At 37.1% G+C, this 14979-nt stretch overlaps 3 protein-coding genes across 3 annotated transcripts; 1 reads left to right on the top strand and 2 right to left on the bottom strand.

The window, feature by feature from the left end:
• Positions 1–3413: 3413 nt before the first annotated feature.
• On the top strand, positions 3414–5687 carry GCK72_022876 (uncharacterized protein; the record flags this gene model as incomplete). The annotated part of the gene is made up of 7 exons (XM_003102833.2): positions 3414–3454; positions 3766–3935; positions 4051–4185; positions 4237–4296; positions 4373–4444; positions 5036–5323; positions 5377–5687. The coding sequence occupies 7 exons, from the start codon at positions 3414–3416 to the stop codon at positions 5685–5687; spliced, it is 1077 nt and encodes a 358-aa protein (XP_003102881.2).
• Positions 5688–6958: 1271 nt separating this feature from the next.
• GCK72_022875 (uncharacterized protein) lies at positions 6959–7534 on the bottom strand (the record flags this gene model as incomplete). The annotated part of the gene is made up of 1 exon (XM_003102926.2): positions 6959–7534. One exon carries the CDS (start codon positions 7532–7534, stop codon positions 6959–6961), a length of 576 nt encoding a protein of 191 aa, XP_003102974.2.
• A 6076-nt stretch (positions 7535–13610) lies between these two features.
• On the bottom strand, positions 13611–14676 carry GCK72_022874 (uncharacterized protein; the record flags this gene model as incomplete). Its single annotated transcript, XM_053735106.1, has 5 exons — positions 13611–13683; positions 13737–14009; positions 14054–14152; positions 14313–14410; positions 14458–14676. The coding sequence occupies 5 exons, from the start codon at positions 14674–14676 to the stop codon at positions 13611–13613; spliced, it is 762 nt and encodes a 253-aa protein (XP_053578672.1).
• Positions 14677–14979: the final 303 nt, after the last annotated feature.

The following is a 14979-nucleotide window of genomic DNA, read 5'->3' as shown; positions in this document are numbered from 1 at the left end:
GGCTCAAGATCGACAAACAGGAAGCCATTGGAAACCGAAATTTTAACTTGGCGTGCTTGCTGCGAAATCGTGTTGAATATGCGGCAAACCTCATGTCTCAGAAGAATCGTCAACTATAAAAAAACTGTACGAGATATACATGCGATACAGCTCTTTCTTGTATAAAAAAATGTCCTCATTTCAGACTGGACGCGACAACATCATTCATCAAAAATTCGAGAAGCTGGAAGATACGATCCGGGGTTCAACGAATAATCTTAATACTCATGTCTTCTCTTCGCCAGGACGGGTAATTAAGATTGTCTGTTGTTTCGATACCAACAGCCCATCCTTTCCGCTTGTTTTGGTATAGACTGGACCCTATTTTCATAATCCTTTGAAATTCGAACACAGTTAAGGCCCGTTTCCTGATTTTTCTGATTGCTTGCTCTTTGATCGTTAACGAGCAAAATTCGATTAGTCCCCCTCCCCAACCCTTCATTCAACACATCTGGAGACCCATATGCTTTCATTACCACTTCTTTCAGCGCCACCATAAACCCTGCCCTTTTCTCTCTGTTTCCCATTCATATTGAATTCATTTTTTTTAAACAAAAAACACCCACATTTTTGACGCCCGGTTCACTTTTATCCCTTCTCTGGTGTCTTTGACACAGACGAAGACGACCGTTGCCTTATATTTTGCAGTTTGGTGCGTTGGTATTGGAAAATCACTGCGTTCTCTTTTAGAATTTGCATATTCGGCAGTCTTTTGTTTTTTTCTTCTGTTTCTTGGAGATTTTTTAGTGATGCGACTGTTATTATCATTTTTCTTGAAGAACAAAGTAGTTATCAGTATATTTTCAACTCGGAGTCGCTACAAACAACTATTTTGCTTGTGCAGTCTTTTTATAGGTGATAAGACTATTTGTTTTCGTCATGCTGGGCAAACAAACACTTTTCAGTTTCATGTTTATGTTTGAATTACGAGATTTTAGAAGAGACTAATTTTATGCACTCAAGTGAGATATGATTTTTTTTAGATTAACTGCTGAATTTTATGTTTTGTTTTTCAAAAATCAGTATTATGGAAAAACCCTTATGATCTTATAATCGAGATTATTTGAAGAAAAAGTCAGCAAATGCAAAAAATTTTCCAAAATTATGGCAAAGTTTTCAGATTTTTTGAATTCAGATAAAACTACATACAAGTCGAGGAGTAACGTTCTTTTCCAGGATCATTGCACCTACCTCTTCGGTCAATTTCGTTCATTTTATATCAAATTCTCAGAGATGTGGCTATGTTTTCAACTGCACATCATCATCCCATCCGCCGCAGTTGCTTGCTAGCGTTCTCTTTCCGTTCATTTTCTCGTGCCTTGAATGCAAAATGAGGGTCGAGGCGCCGCTCTAGAGAACACAGAGACAGAGAAACCAGAAAAAGTTCTTCCTTTCCTTTCCCTTCCTTCTTTCTGAACACCCTCGGCGCTCACTCTCCCTCGCCCTCTTTTTCTTCCCTCTCTGTGGTCCCTTTCTATTGAGAGATATTGACTTTTTTTTTAAGAGATGTGCAGTTTTTTGTTGTGTTATTTGTTTTGAGAGAACATTGGGAGTGAATTAGTTCGTTTAATGTTTTTCGAATCACAAAAAAATGAAGAAAAAATAAGATTTGAAATAGTTTTAATTTTGAGTTAAAGTTGAAAAAAGAAAAGTTCACATTTTTCGAATAAAAACTATTTGAGACTAGCTCCAACTTTTTTGTAAACTTGTCACCACTTGAATTTTTAGACACGTGAGAGTTTCGTGCAATTGGGTGTTTCATAAAGAATTATTTTTCCTTAATTTTCCCTCGGAACTTCTCAACCACCGTGTGAACATATCACCCACAAGACCGAATCTAGGTGAAATTTGCAGCGGCACCTGATTAATTGGTTTTCTCTCCTCTCCACATTTTTCTCTAAACAGGCATCTGTCCGCTATTTTCCCTCATTTCATCTTTTTTTTCGCAGGTAATAAATCTTTCCATTCCCTCGCCATCTCCAGATGTACTTCAGAATTCTTTGTGTCTGTGTGGCCGAATTAATGTGTTTTTCTTTCGCGGAAGAGAGGAGAAAATAGGAAAGAAACGAGCGCGTTGACGGCCGACCTCCCATTTTTTGCACAGCTGGGAGTAGAATAAAAATAGTTATTGGGGAAGGGATCACAATACTGTGAAGACAGATTGGATTTGGATTAAGTTAGAGATTCAATGATTTGGCTCCGTGTACGAGATCAGAGTAAAAAAACAAAGGAAAGTTGATTGGCATTGGGAACAAAATAGATGGGGGGGGGGGGTGGTTTCTCATTTTTCGCAAACATGTCTTAATCTAATGTAACATAAGTTGAATCCGCTCTGCAGCAAACTCTTTATACCACCCGTAAATGTGTCTCTCGTTTGCTCGTTTGCCAGAAATAGAAAGAAAAAGAGGGACCCGCTATGTTGACCCTCTAGAAGCGTATGTGTTGGCTGGTGCAATCAGAATGAGAGAAAGAGAGTCACCAGAGAATATCATATTTCCATCTGCCCTCTTCCATTCTATGTTTCCACGTTTCGCCATTTTCCCAGAGACTCGTAAGAAAAAGTAATGAAAAATAAGTTATTGATGAGGAAAAGAAAACATGAAGGTTTTCAATTCGATGGTATTTCAATTGTTCAGAAAAATATCAGTTTTCTGTTGCTGCTTTCTATATTGAAGTGATTAAGTAAATGTTTGTTGACCGTTAATTTTTGGCAGAAAAATGATTATTAATATGTTTTGATTTGTCATTTTTCATGAATTTCGCTTAACCATATTTCCTAACAAGAAATGGATTTTAGGTTATAAGGAAACTGTTTTCGAATTTGAATAATTTGAAAAAAATACATTTCTCTCTTTTAAGAAATTGAGGGCGCAGATGGTGACCTAGAAAATCACCTGCTATTCTGGTTCTTTAAGAAAGAAGTAGTAATCGCAATTTTGAAACACCAATTGTCATTTTATGTTCTTATTTCTGCCCACTAGTAAACTAAACTTGAAATCTGTTCTTCCCACGGCCAATAACATTTCGTCTATTTCATCAATTCTCCGAAACTACTATTCTCTACTCTTTCATGTTCTGCTTCATATATTTTGCATGTTGACACAGAAAAAACAGTCTTCCCTCAATCGTTTCATTTTTCACTTTCCTCCCTATTTTTCTTTTCATCCTCTTTTCCTCCCACTAGTCATCGGTCACCTGGTTGTTCACACAAACCACAAACCATTCATCGCGATGGCATACATATTGTATTACTTTCTTTCCCTACGTCTCTCCAAATAATCCATTCTCTCTTCGGTGCCAGTATTTCGTTTTCTCTCTCTTTTCAAATCAAACTTTTCAGAAAATCTCAATACGATTTCTGCTTGGAATCCATCATGGACTCCTCGAACCGCTCAAGATCCACTTCTCGAAACTCGTAAGTTTATTTTATTATAAAAATGTGGGATGGGATTGGAAATATTCGAAAAAATAAGCCGATTTCGTTTCTACCGGAATGTTTTGAATCAACTGACTTTTATATGTAGCTATAAGTTCAAAAAAATGAAATTTTGGATACTTCATCTGAATTGAAGAACAAAACAATGGTTCATAGAGATGAGAATTTTCAAAAAATTTGTCCAGGTTTTTGTGAATATTTTTTTAAAGTTTATGGGTGTCCAAATCTATCCAATATTTAGCCTGTATAAGAGAAAAATATATATAATTCAAAAGAACTGGATTTTGCAGGTCGGAGTTCGAGTTGATAGCAGATGTGAATCATGTCGATAAAGCTGTTCAGAATGGAGTTGAGGAAGATAGGTCTCTGGAAGAGCCAAAAGAGACTTCTACTGACACATCAGTCAAGGAGGCTCTCCCAGAGCCTGCTGAGTCATCAGCTCCCCCAGCTCTCACTAAAGGTATGTCTCTTGAGCTTACGAGATCAGCTTTCATTATCTAGAGTTGTTGGTATAGAAAGCTGGTTTTATCATATTTTTTTAAAAAAAGTTTCAAATAGAATTCCTTTGATTTTAGACGAGGCCATGGCGAAAATCACTGTGAAGGAATGGAATGAGGTCACTGAAAAGTTGTCCTATCTGGAGAAGGAGGTTGATAAATTGAAGGCAATGATGGATATTTTGAAGGTCAACGCATCCAATGAAAGCAGAGGTAAACTTTTAATGTGACAGTTGTCTTGAAATTTAGTTCTCACAGTTTCAGACAACAAATATGCCTCGTCTTCACAACGTTTCAACCCTCAGTTGGAGGTTCCTCGACACGGTAATTATTTTCCTTCCTTTGTTTCAATAGATTTTCGCAATTTTGAAAGTTTTTTAATTGAATAATGTGTTTTCAGAGCTCGAGTTTCCGATACGTGGTTCATCTCCTGGAAGGAGGAGCCCGGTCAGTCAGTATATGGATCGAACAGGTATGTGTTTGAAACATTTTTTAAATTTTTTAAGCATTGTTTTCTTTTTGAGTGAAAACGTTATAATGCTAGAAAACAAGCGAACGCCCAGCCAAAAATGTATGAATTCAACATTTTTCCAGTAGCTAAGGGATCGAATGGTACCTATCCATTCCTTATCTCATGGCATCGCTTACCTTGCTAATTATCCAAAAAACCAATTCTGGAAGTCGGGTGACGGATTTTGATAAATTCAAGGGTGACCCGTTATCCGAGAACTGCTTAGGGTAACGAATTCCCCTAACTAACACTATTCAGGAAATACAATGTCGTTAGAAGTTTTGGTGAATTCAGTACAACTTGAGATCACCAATTTTCTGATTAACATCTTCTTTCCGTACATTACATGAAAGTTGTGATCTCTGATACTCTCAGCTGGCTTACCACTTCCACCGTTGCTAAGTGGAAAAATAGATTATAGTTTTCAGTCGATTTGACAAAATATTTGAAAGGATTCCTTTGAAAACAGCAAAACAGATAATGTTAGTCTAAAAAAAGTTACTAAATTTTTGTACCAACTGGTATTTTCAACTCCTCATTTTATCATTTTAGGACGATATGCACACTGCTCACCATCACAACAAAATTTCCGATATCGATCAACTTCCCCACAAAATCGAGGCTTCCAATTGTCCCACCAGTCGAGAAGAGACTATGAGAGTTGTTCCTCTCGAAACGGACAACACGCCCGCTCACCAACCGCCAGCACAAACTCCTGGGAGTCATCATCGCCGAGTCAGGGAAATAGAAATGCCCAATGGAGTAGCGGTTCGCCAATACCACCGAGACTCCGCTCTCCATCCATCAGAAATGGATATGATGACCGACCATCAATTCGTGGTGAGAATAACAAAATATAATAATTGACTATTTTCAATTACTCAATTTTCCAGGTGGATTCCGCTCAACAACACCAATCAGGTTCTTGGTGGGAAAAATGTACCGAGATCCGGACGTTCAAGTTCGGTGTGTGTTCTGTGGAGGAGAACACTTTCATGATCGCTGTCCGGTCGTAGTTGATCCCATGGAGAGACGGGCTCATCTGTGGGACAATGGACGATGTATCGCCTGCCTCCGTAAGAATTGCCCACTCTTTCACCCGCAGTTGAGATGCAGATACTGCGATGGTCGCGTGGAAGATGTCATTCACCATAGCAGTGTCTGCACCCGCCCGGAGGTACGGGAGAGTTATCGCTGGCAGTAATTAAAAGAGTTCTCAAAATAATTCCAATGGGCTTTTTTTTCTATTCTTTATCTTCTCCTTAGTTAGATGTTTTCCTCCCCCCGCTCGTCAGTGTCTCCCTTCTTTTACTCTCTCATTCCTCGACGGCTTTCGGAACAGCTTTCCCTCTCATTTCCTGTCTTTGCCTCCCCCGTAGTAAAAAGTTTTCGTTTTAAACTAAATCCCATTGAATTATCTTTCAATCATTGTTTCCTTATTACCTAGCTTTAAAATTATTTCCATTTTCTTCCATTCCTTTTCAACGATATATAATTTCTAAAATTTTTCAACCAACTCAAATATTCGGCTTTTTCTGCTTTTATTTTATTATTGCTTTTTCTACGATTAATAAATATTGTTGTAGAAAATCTCATGCTTTCAGAATTTATAAAGTAAGAGTATATTTTCCGACAGGAATTTAATATTGTGAGTTCCTACTCTCAGATTTCGATTCAATTCCAATCCAATGCAGAAATGAAAGTTTCATTTTCTTTTATGAAACATGATTCTAACTGCTCTAGAAGAACGCCTAGACGGAGAAATAGACGGCTAAAGAAATAAACCTCACATACAATAAAAACGCCCTTCTTTGTTTGCTCTTTTTTGTAAAGAGCAGAGAAGAAAGAACATTAGAGGCAGCGATCATAAACCATTAGTTTCAAAAAAAGACAGGTGATGAGAATGTGTGGGAAAAATAAAAAGCGCAAAATGTCTTTAAGTAAAAAAACACACTGTTAAAGCGACTTTGAGTGAAAAAACACACACTGTTAAAGCGTACTTCGTTTATGAAAACTTGATTGTTTTATGGAACGACAGACATCCCTTTGAGATTGTATATCGGTGAAACGGATTTACACATAAAGCTTCATTTCAGAAAAATGTATTCGAAGTTTAGAAATAAGAACAAATTGAATAGCGTTAAAATTTTTTTTAACAAGTCGCAGAATTTCTAACAATTGGAATAGACAGCGCTTGAAACACCAGTAAAATTACTTCAATATTGTTTTTATTCAATTTAATGATCAGTTATCAATGTTCGGAAATGTGCGAAATCTCAAATGATATAGATATAGAGATCTCACAGGTTTATCAATCTGCAATGTAAATAGCACCGCAGTAATAATGCTAACCTGTCTGTTGTCAAAGCGAACATTTTTAACTTCATTTGTATTCCAACTATTCAGAGAATGTCCCAATTATTACAAGTTTATTACAGTATTTGTAAGAAAAGTATGACAGGAATCTTACTCACTTTAAAGACAAACATCTATTTCCGGGCTGAAACTCTCTCTTCGCTCAGCTTCTCTGTGAGCTCTTACTCTTTCTTCATGTAGAGCCATTGCTTCTGGAGGGATTGGGATAGAAGGATTACCAGGAGGTGGAACATAATTGAAATCTTCAGGAGGTGCCATTCTTCTAGACATCCAATCACGAGGACGAGGTGGCATATGAACTCCGGGGGGAAGTCGACCAATATTATAGGTCCAATACACATCTTCACAGTAAGCCACCATTGCACGCGAGTAATATCTCGGATATTGGCCAGCGCGTGGATGAGGAGGTAGTATTGGATCGGAGTGTGCTTGAATGCATTCTTCAATTGAAGGTGGCTCGATTCTGGGATCTCGTGAAATTGTTCTGTCAATCACCGGTGGCATCTCGTGTGGGAGTGGTGTACGTGAAATAAAGCAATGAGTGGGAGCATTCCATATGGTATGAGTGTTGTGAGCCGGTTCTTCATAAGTCTGAGTACGATTACTGGAACCTGATCCTTCACGTTGCATGTTCAATCTGGCTTGTTCAACAGCATAGAGTATATCATTCATCATCTTAAATGTCTAGTTATGTAATTAAGAATGAGACTTTATTTTGTTTCACTTACACTGTTTTGATAACCAGATAACGTTAAATTTGAATTGGGTGGTCTCTCATTCGAGTCTGCCATATTTTGTGGTGATGGTGATTTATATACTCAGAGATAGGAGAAATTCAATTTTGCTCAGCTGAAGTTGTGTTAACCTGGAAAATACAACTACAAAATTGAAAAATTTGTGTAGTTTCTACAAGAGAGAGATCTTGAAGACTTTGAATGCAACAAACTAAAACCCGAAACAATAAAGGCTGAACGAAAATTTGAGCAACTGCAAATGATTTCGAAAAATTTCAGAAACGATGGAGAAATTCAGTATTTTATTTTGCAAAATTGAGAACTTTTCAGCAATAGCTAATGATTTGCATTCAAAATCTATTAGATTTCTTCTAGAATGCCCAACGTTTTCATGATTTCTGTTTCTTAACGTCTCTTGTCGCTTCAAAAAGCAGAAGAAAGTTTCTTTCGAAATTTCTCTTTGTTTTAATTTAAAGGGTTTAAAAACGCTTTTGTGTTGATTTCTGCTAGTGAAAAGCGTTGTGCGCCTTAGGGTGAACAACTACATCAATTATTCACATCGACTGCTGAGAAGAGGTGTCAAAAACGAAGGAGATCCTTCGTTTTTTTTTACAAAATGTCACAAGAGCTGAGTCGGGAAACATGAAAACAATGTTTCGACACACAATGCAGAGAATTAACTTAATATAGTGAGTAGATAAAATGCGCTGTACTATTATTTGATGGAACATCAAAGTATACAGCAGGAAAACATAATGAAATCTTTCTGGAAATTAGATTAGAAGAGATTAGGAGAGATTAGGACTCATAAGATATGAAATGTCTATATAAAAAATTGAGAAGACAGCTGAAAAAAGATTGACAAGTGTAATCTGCAGAAGTATAATATGTTTTTGGCTGGGATGTTTTTCATGGTTATTAGAATGTTTTTCTTTCATAAAGTTACGAGTCTAATATAAATGGTTTTAAAAAAAGTACATACAAATTGTTTTACTATAAATTCACCTTCGACTCAAAAAATTTCCGTGTGAAGAAAACATTAAGGACACAAATGTACTAAAATTCAAAAACATTCCGAGTTTTTTCTGAGGGAACCATTTTCTTCTTACATTCGATGGCCGGGACAGCAAAAAAATTGAATTCAGTGAGAAAAAATTTTGGAGATGTGTAGCCCCTTCTCTTCTATCTGTCAAAAACAATTACTTACGAGAGAAGCACCGCAGTCGTTCTCATGAAAGGCAAAAGAAAAAATATATCGAAGATACTTTATAATTCAGCGTCACTACGACAGCAAGTCGTGAAAAAGTAATTCGAAAATGTCCTCAAAATCAATGCAGATATGAAAATTAAAAAAATATATTAAGAAAGTCTTATCTTCAAGTGTTACATTTCATGGCATGACAAACTCTTATCATTCCCATTTTTAAATACGGAAAATTGAAACTCACATCAGAAAAATATTATTCTTTAAATTACTCGATGGAGTATTGGAAAGCCATTTTAGAGTGTGTCACACATATCACATAAATTTTATATTACTTGCGCTCGCATTCTCATTTTTTAAAGAAAAATCATGAAAAAATGAATAGCGAGAGCAGTTAAAAACGTTCACACATAGAAGCGGGCTGAACGACTTAATGCATTTATCGATGAACAAAGCGGGGAAATACAGAACAGTTGATTACAAATCAAAGGCGATAGGCAGTTGTTGAGAATAACGAAAGAAAATAAAAACTTTGAAATTTAATGAAGGAAAGAGTTGTGACAGTCTCTTGAAGTTTGTTATTTTGCGTTTCTCTTCCTGCTGCTTTGTTTAGAATGCTAACTACAAATACTCATTCAAAATAACAATTTCAACTTTTATGAAATCATGTATCGTTTCCACCAATTCTGAAACTTTTTTCATACACCAAGGGAACCTTTTTCACACACCTGTTGAGAATTTGCTGAAACTTGGCACACATATACTTTCGAATGTGCTCAATTAAATGGCGTTGTCAGAAATTGCAAAGTTAAGATCATTGGCTGGAAATTTGGGTCTGAAAATTCTGAATATCCAAGGCTCATTTTGTTCGCGCGGCATCACCCTTTCTTCATTTCCTTTCTAACCCCAGTTTTCTGCATCATCGGTGGCACAGTGGTAGTTTTTTTTTCTTTGGGAACGGTTTTAACAGAGCCAACTTACTTAAGTTTTTCGACTCATTTTTGAACTGCGATAAATGCTCCTCCAGCATAACTTGATAGTTTCATTTGTCGATAGACTCTCCTATACCTATGAAATAGGAAGCGATTTTCAGTTCCTTATCGTCCAGAGGAAGCCGTTTGGGAGATCCGTCTTCTTGGGCTCGAATATTTGTAAGAATTCGTCGACAGTAGACACTCAGAAATATATGTAGCCACAATTAAAACGGAAATAACAGAATAATGGGTGAAAAAAACGAAAAAAGCTTCTTTTACAGGGAATATTTCGGTCTTCCCGAACTTCCCATTGAAAACCTTAAACTTTAGAATGTTTTCCAGCAAAAGATCAAAAGCGTTAGTTCCAGAAGCTTCCAATAATCTTTTTAAAAAAGAAGAAAACTAGCAGCAGGTGCGAACTTTCGTCTTCTAACTACTATGCGCGCCCACTACCACTGTGCCACCGATGATGCAAAAAACTGGGGTTAGAAAGGAAATGAAGAAAGGGGGATGCCGCGCGAACAAAATGAGGCTTGTATTTTCAGAATTTTCAGACCCAAATTTTCAGCCGATGATCATAACTTTGCAATTTCTGACAACGCCATTTAATTGTGCTCATTCGAAAGTAAATGTGTGTCAAGTTTTAGCAAATTCTACACCGGTGTATGAAAAAGGGTTAGAAGACAAACAAAATAAATAAAGACTTATACTATTGTGATATTTGCAATACTTTTTTGTTTCCCCAAACAAAGGTTTTTTAGTTTTTTGTGATAATAATTAATCATTTTCTCTCTACTACGCCGTATTCTCACTGTCAGCTTCTTTTCTCTTCTTTCTGTCCATTTGCTTCCTCCTCTCCATTTCTCTTTTCAATTTAATGACGACGGTCTTTTTCTCTATGGCATACGCTTTTTGATTTTATCAAATGTTTTCTTTATGTTTGTTGTAGCCGTATCATCACCTCTTTTCTCGCATCTCCCCTTACCTATGCACTGTGACGTAAACTTCTTTCACTCCTACTTTTACTCTTTTTTATTAACGACATTGGTGACGCTTTCGAATCAAACTTCTTACTCTATGCTGATGACCTAAAGCTGTTTTCTACTAACGCCGACTGCATCAAAAAAGGGTATAATTCAAGTAGAGCCCCCCACCTCAATATCGCCCCCCACGTTGTAACGAACCCTAGTAGAACCCCCCCCCCCAGTACAAAATCGGTGGGGGCTCCAACTGGAAGGTGGGGGGCTAATATTGAATCAACTTATTCAAACAGGGTCCCCCTCAGTGCAAAAGTGGGGGGCTAATATTGAATCTCTAGGCATACTTCAAGATGAGCCCCCACCCCCTATTTCTTAAATTGAGCCCCCCACGAGAGAATTCAATATTAACCCCCCACCAATTCAATATTAACCCCCCACCAATTCAATATTAACCCCCCACCAATTCAATATTAACCCCCCACCAATTCAATATTAACCCCCCACCAATTCAATATTAGTCCCCCACCAATTCAATATTAGTCCCCCACCAATTCAATATTAGTCCCCCACCAATTCAATATTAGTCCCCCACCAATTCAATATTAAGCCCCCACCAATTCAATATTAACCCCCCACCAATTCAATATTAGTCCCCCACCAATTCAATATTAGTCCCCCACCAATACTTGACATTAACTGGCACAGTAACCAATCTTTCGAGAATCAAAAGTTGTTAAAAACCAACATCATTTAATTAAACAAAAAAATTCATCGGGACATTGGGTAATCACGTCCGTTACGGATTTCATGTCGAGTATGGAAGCCATTGCAAATTTCGTTTTTAAATCTCTCGAAGTTTACCTTCTGGAATTAATTTTAAATGAAAAGAATAAAAATTATAGAAAAAAATCAACAAAACAAGCTTGAAAAATTAAAAAACAACCAGTCGTCGAACACGTTTTCATTCGAAACTATGACGACCGGTGGGGGGCGCAACTTGAAAAACAAGTTGATGAGTGTTGGATGGACGTGGGGGGTTGTACTTATATACAACATGGGGGGCTGTATTTGAATTAGGGTGGGGGCTGATTTTGAATGTTACCCAAAAAAGATCTTGTTAGACTAAGTGTATGGTGTGACAACTGGCAAATGGGTGTTGCGTTTGAAAAATGTGAAGTAATATCGTTCAACCATTCTAAAAAAAACACTCTAACTCAGTTCAAAATTTTCATCAAACGCTTTAAAATTTATGTTCGTCCCCTTTTGGAATATGGGTCTACTGTTTTCTCTCCCACATCTAAAAACAAGTTAGGCTAGTCCAAAAATTAACATAGACGCATTATTATTGATTTAGTTTTTATGTATAAGATTCTTGTTAGTAAAGAAGTATTAATTTATGACGACGTGCACATTAGTCTCCCTCGTCTTACTAATAAAAAAACGGATATTTCTGTTTTGAAAGTTCATGTCCTGTTAAAAACAAGATTATTATTTTTCCTATTATTTTTTAACGTTAAAGCAAGCACCTTTCCAGATTTCTTTGACACTGCCTTGAACACAGTTCCGAGTTATCCCGCTCCGAGAATTCTTCCGATTTCGAAGTTGTACTCGCTTAGATAACTGTTAAACACTTTTATATCGTTGGTTTTCTTGGCGTTTGTCTCATATCGGACCCTGATCTTTTCCGTCTCTTCATGTTCTGCATCCTTAATCTTTTTTCTGCATCCGGATGGCATTCTTTATTCTGCCTGTATGTTGCGCGAAATCTGGGACACTGAAAAAAATAAATTAATGTGTTGGCAATGTGGTCGAAACTTACTCAAACTTTAGCCCCTTTTATGAAAAACCGAAAAAATTCAAACAATTGTCCGAAACTAGTTTTTGAAACAAAAATAAACTTTAAACATGTTTTCCAAATTTCAATGCTTTTCTCACAGTTTTTCAGAAGTTATTAGTGTTTGAAGTTTCAAAATATTGAAAATAAATGATTTTTGAAGAACTTTTGTTAAAAGGAAAATCGACAGGAGGGCACGATAACTTTTAGAAAATCAACAATACATTATCAAAATACAAAGTATTAATCATTTTTTCTCAAAACAATTGTCCTGTTAGAAGTCTGACCTCTTATCTTACAGATATTTTTTCATCTGAAATAATGAGGGTAAACAAAAAATGCATTCACAAATTGCATGAATATTTCCTTATGTAAACATGTATTTTATGAAATCAAATAGACTTTAACACAGAAAACAGTTGGGACGGGAGTTTGCTTTTAAAAAGCATTAAAAAACTAAACATTTGCTGATGAAAATTCTAGAGAGAAATCGAACGAATCATCAACTGTCACGAAGGGAAGTTTGGTCCCGTGGCATGTTGGCGTGAAAAAACATGGAGTTAGGGATGAAATCATTTAGTTGCTACCGTGGGAAGTTCGGTCCGGTAGCGACCAAATGACAAAAATTATCAGAGAAACGAGCTATGAAAGTTTACCTAAAAGAACATGAATCATGACTAGGGAATTCCATTAAAAAAAGTAGAAAAATAGCTCTGAAGGAGCATGAAAGCCGATTTAAACCAGTAATCGTAAGAAGTGAGCGAACTGGCAAAATTAGAGGTGACTTAAAAAAGAACATTGATCATGACTAGGGAATATATCGAACAACGTGAGAGAAGATCAGCTAGCGGATTGGGACAAGCAAGTAGGCCTGCTTCAAATCAAAAAATAACAGGAAAAATAAGGTTAAGAATCTGGATGAATACACAACAAATTGGATGGGAAATAAGTCAACAGTTGGAACGAGAGATGTCTATTAATTGAGGCGCACGAAGATAGGTTAAATAATATCGAGATAGAGAGCCTTACAAGTCGTTTTCTCGGACAAGTTTTTGAAGCGCGTGTTCACGTTGGTGTTGGTAGTCCGTTACCAATTGGCTGAACAGAACCTGAAAATTTGAGTTTCATCGAGTAAATTTTTGAACACACACCTCATTGGCACTCCATCGGTATTCGGTGATCTTTTGATCAATTTTGTGATCACTTCTCTAACGCTCAAATTTATCGAGACTGGCGGCACATATTTGCATTTGCTGACAACTTCGTCTAACACGTGCCCGTCCGGTGACTCGAATGGCGTTTTTCCGGTACTGCATCGGTGCAGAATCACTCCCAGTGAGTAACAATCAACAGCTGCAGTTTGCTTTTGTCGACAAATGATTTCCGGTGCCATGTATCGCGGAGTTCCACAGTAGGTTCCGTCCCTGAAAGTCAGAATTAAAAAAATGGAATTGAAATATTTATGTACCTCTCATCGGTCGCTATTCCGAAATCCGATATTTTTACAAGTCCATCGTAATTGTACAGCAGGTTGTGGGGTTTCAAGTCCCTATGAAGAATTCCCCGTCTGTGAATGTATGTCAGACCAGACGCAACACATTCAGTTATCCAAGCTATTTCATCAACCGAAAGCAACATCGGCTTTTTTGTCCAAAACATCTTGCACGGATTCTTTCATCCTCTCAAAAAGGAAGAAGACGGCAATTTTTGACTTGAACGCCGCGTACATTGGGACAATGTTTTTGTGGGTCATTTTTCTTTGGATGAGAAGCTCTCGCTCTGCGATAAATTTTTCCGCGTAAACACTGCACCGGTTGGTTATTACCTGATAAAAACAAGATAATAATTATTTTTCCTATGGATTTTTTTTACCTTCAACGCAAAAGCTTTTCCCGACTTTTTGGATGTTGCTTCGAAGACGGACCCGAATGTGCCAGATCCAAGAATGTCTCCGATTATAAAGTTTTCCTCGCTCAGATGACTATCAAAAACATTGATACCGTCGGTTTTCTTCGCGTTGCTTTCCCATCGGATTCTGATCTTTTCCTGCTCCTTATGTTCTGCATCATCAGTCAATCTTTTTTTCTGCATCGGCTTGCTTTATTCGGCCTGTGTGTTGCGCGAAATCTGGGACACTGAAAAAAATACATGAATGATTTGGCAATGTGTTCAAAACGTACTCAAACTCTGCCGATTGAATAATTATTCCCGACTTGCATCCTGTCGCAAAGACTTTTTTGTCGAAAACGTCTACACAGTGATGACCGGATTCCTCCTTTCTTCCATATTTGTAAAAAAATTTGTCTTGTGATGAAGCAGATCTGTTACATTCGTGATCACAGCCTGAAAATTTCTTTTTATGTTTTGTTGAAGGAATTTCAGCCTAAAACAGCA

The sequence above is a fragment of the Caenorhabditis remanei genome, chromosome X (genome assembly GCF_010183535.1).
Source record: "Caenorhabditis remanei strain PX506 chromosome X, whole genome shotgun sequence".
Classification (NCBI taxonomy): domain Eukaryota; kingdom Metazoa; phylum Nematoda; class Chromadorea; order Rhabditida; family Rhabditidae; genus Caenorhabditis; species Caenorhabditis remanei.
Note: the sequence above shows the minus strand (reverse complement) of the source record. Positions and strands in the feature narration are given on the sequence as shown.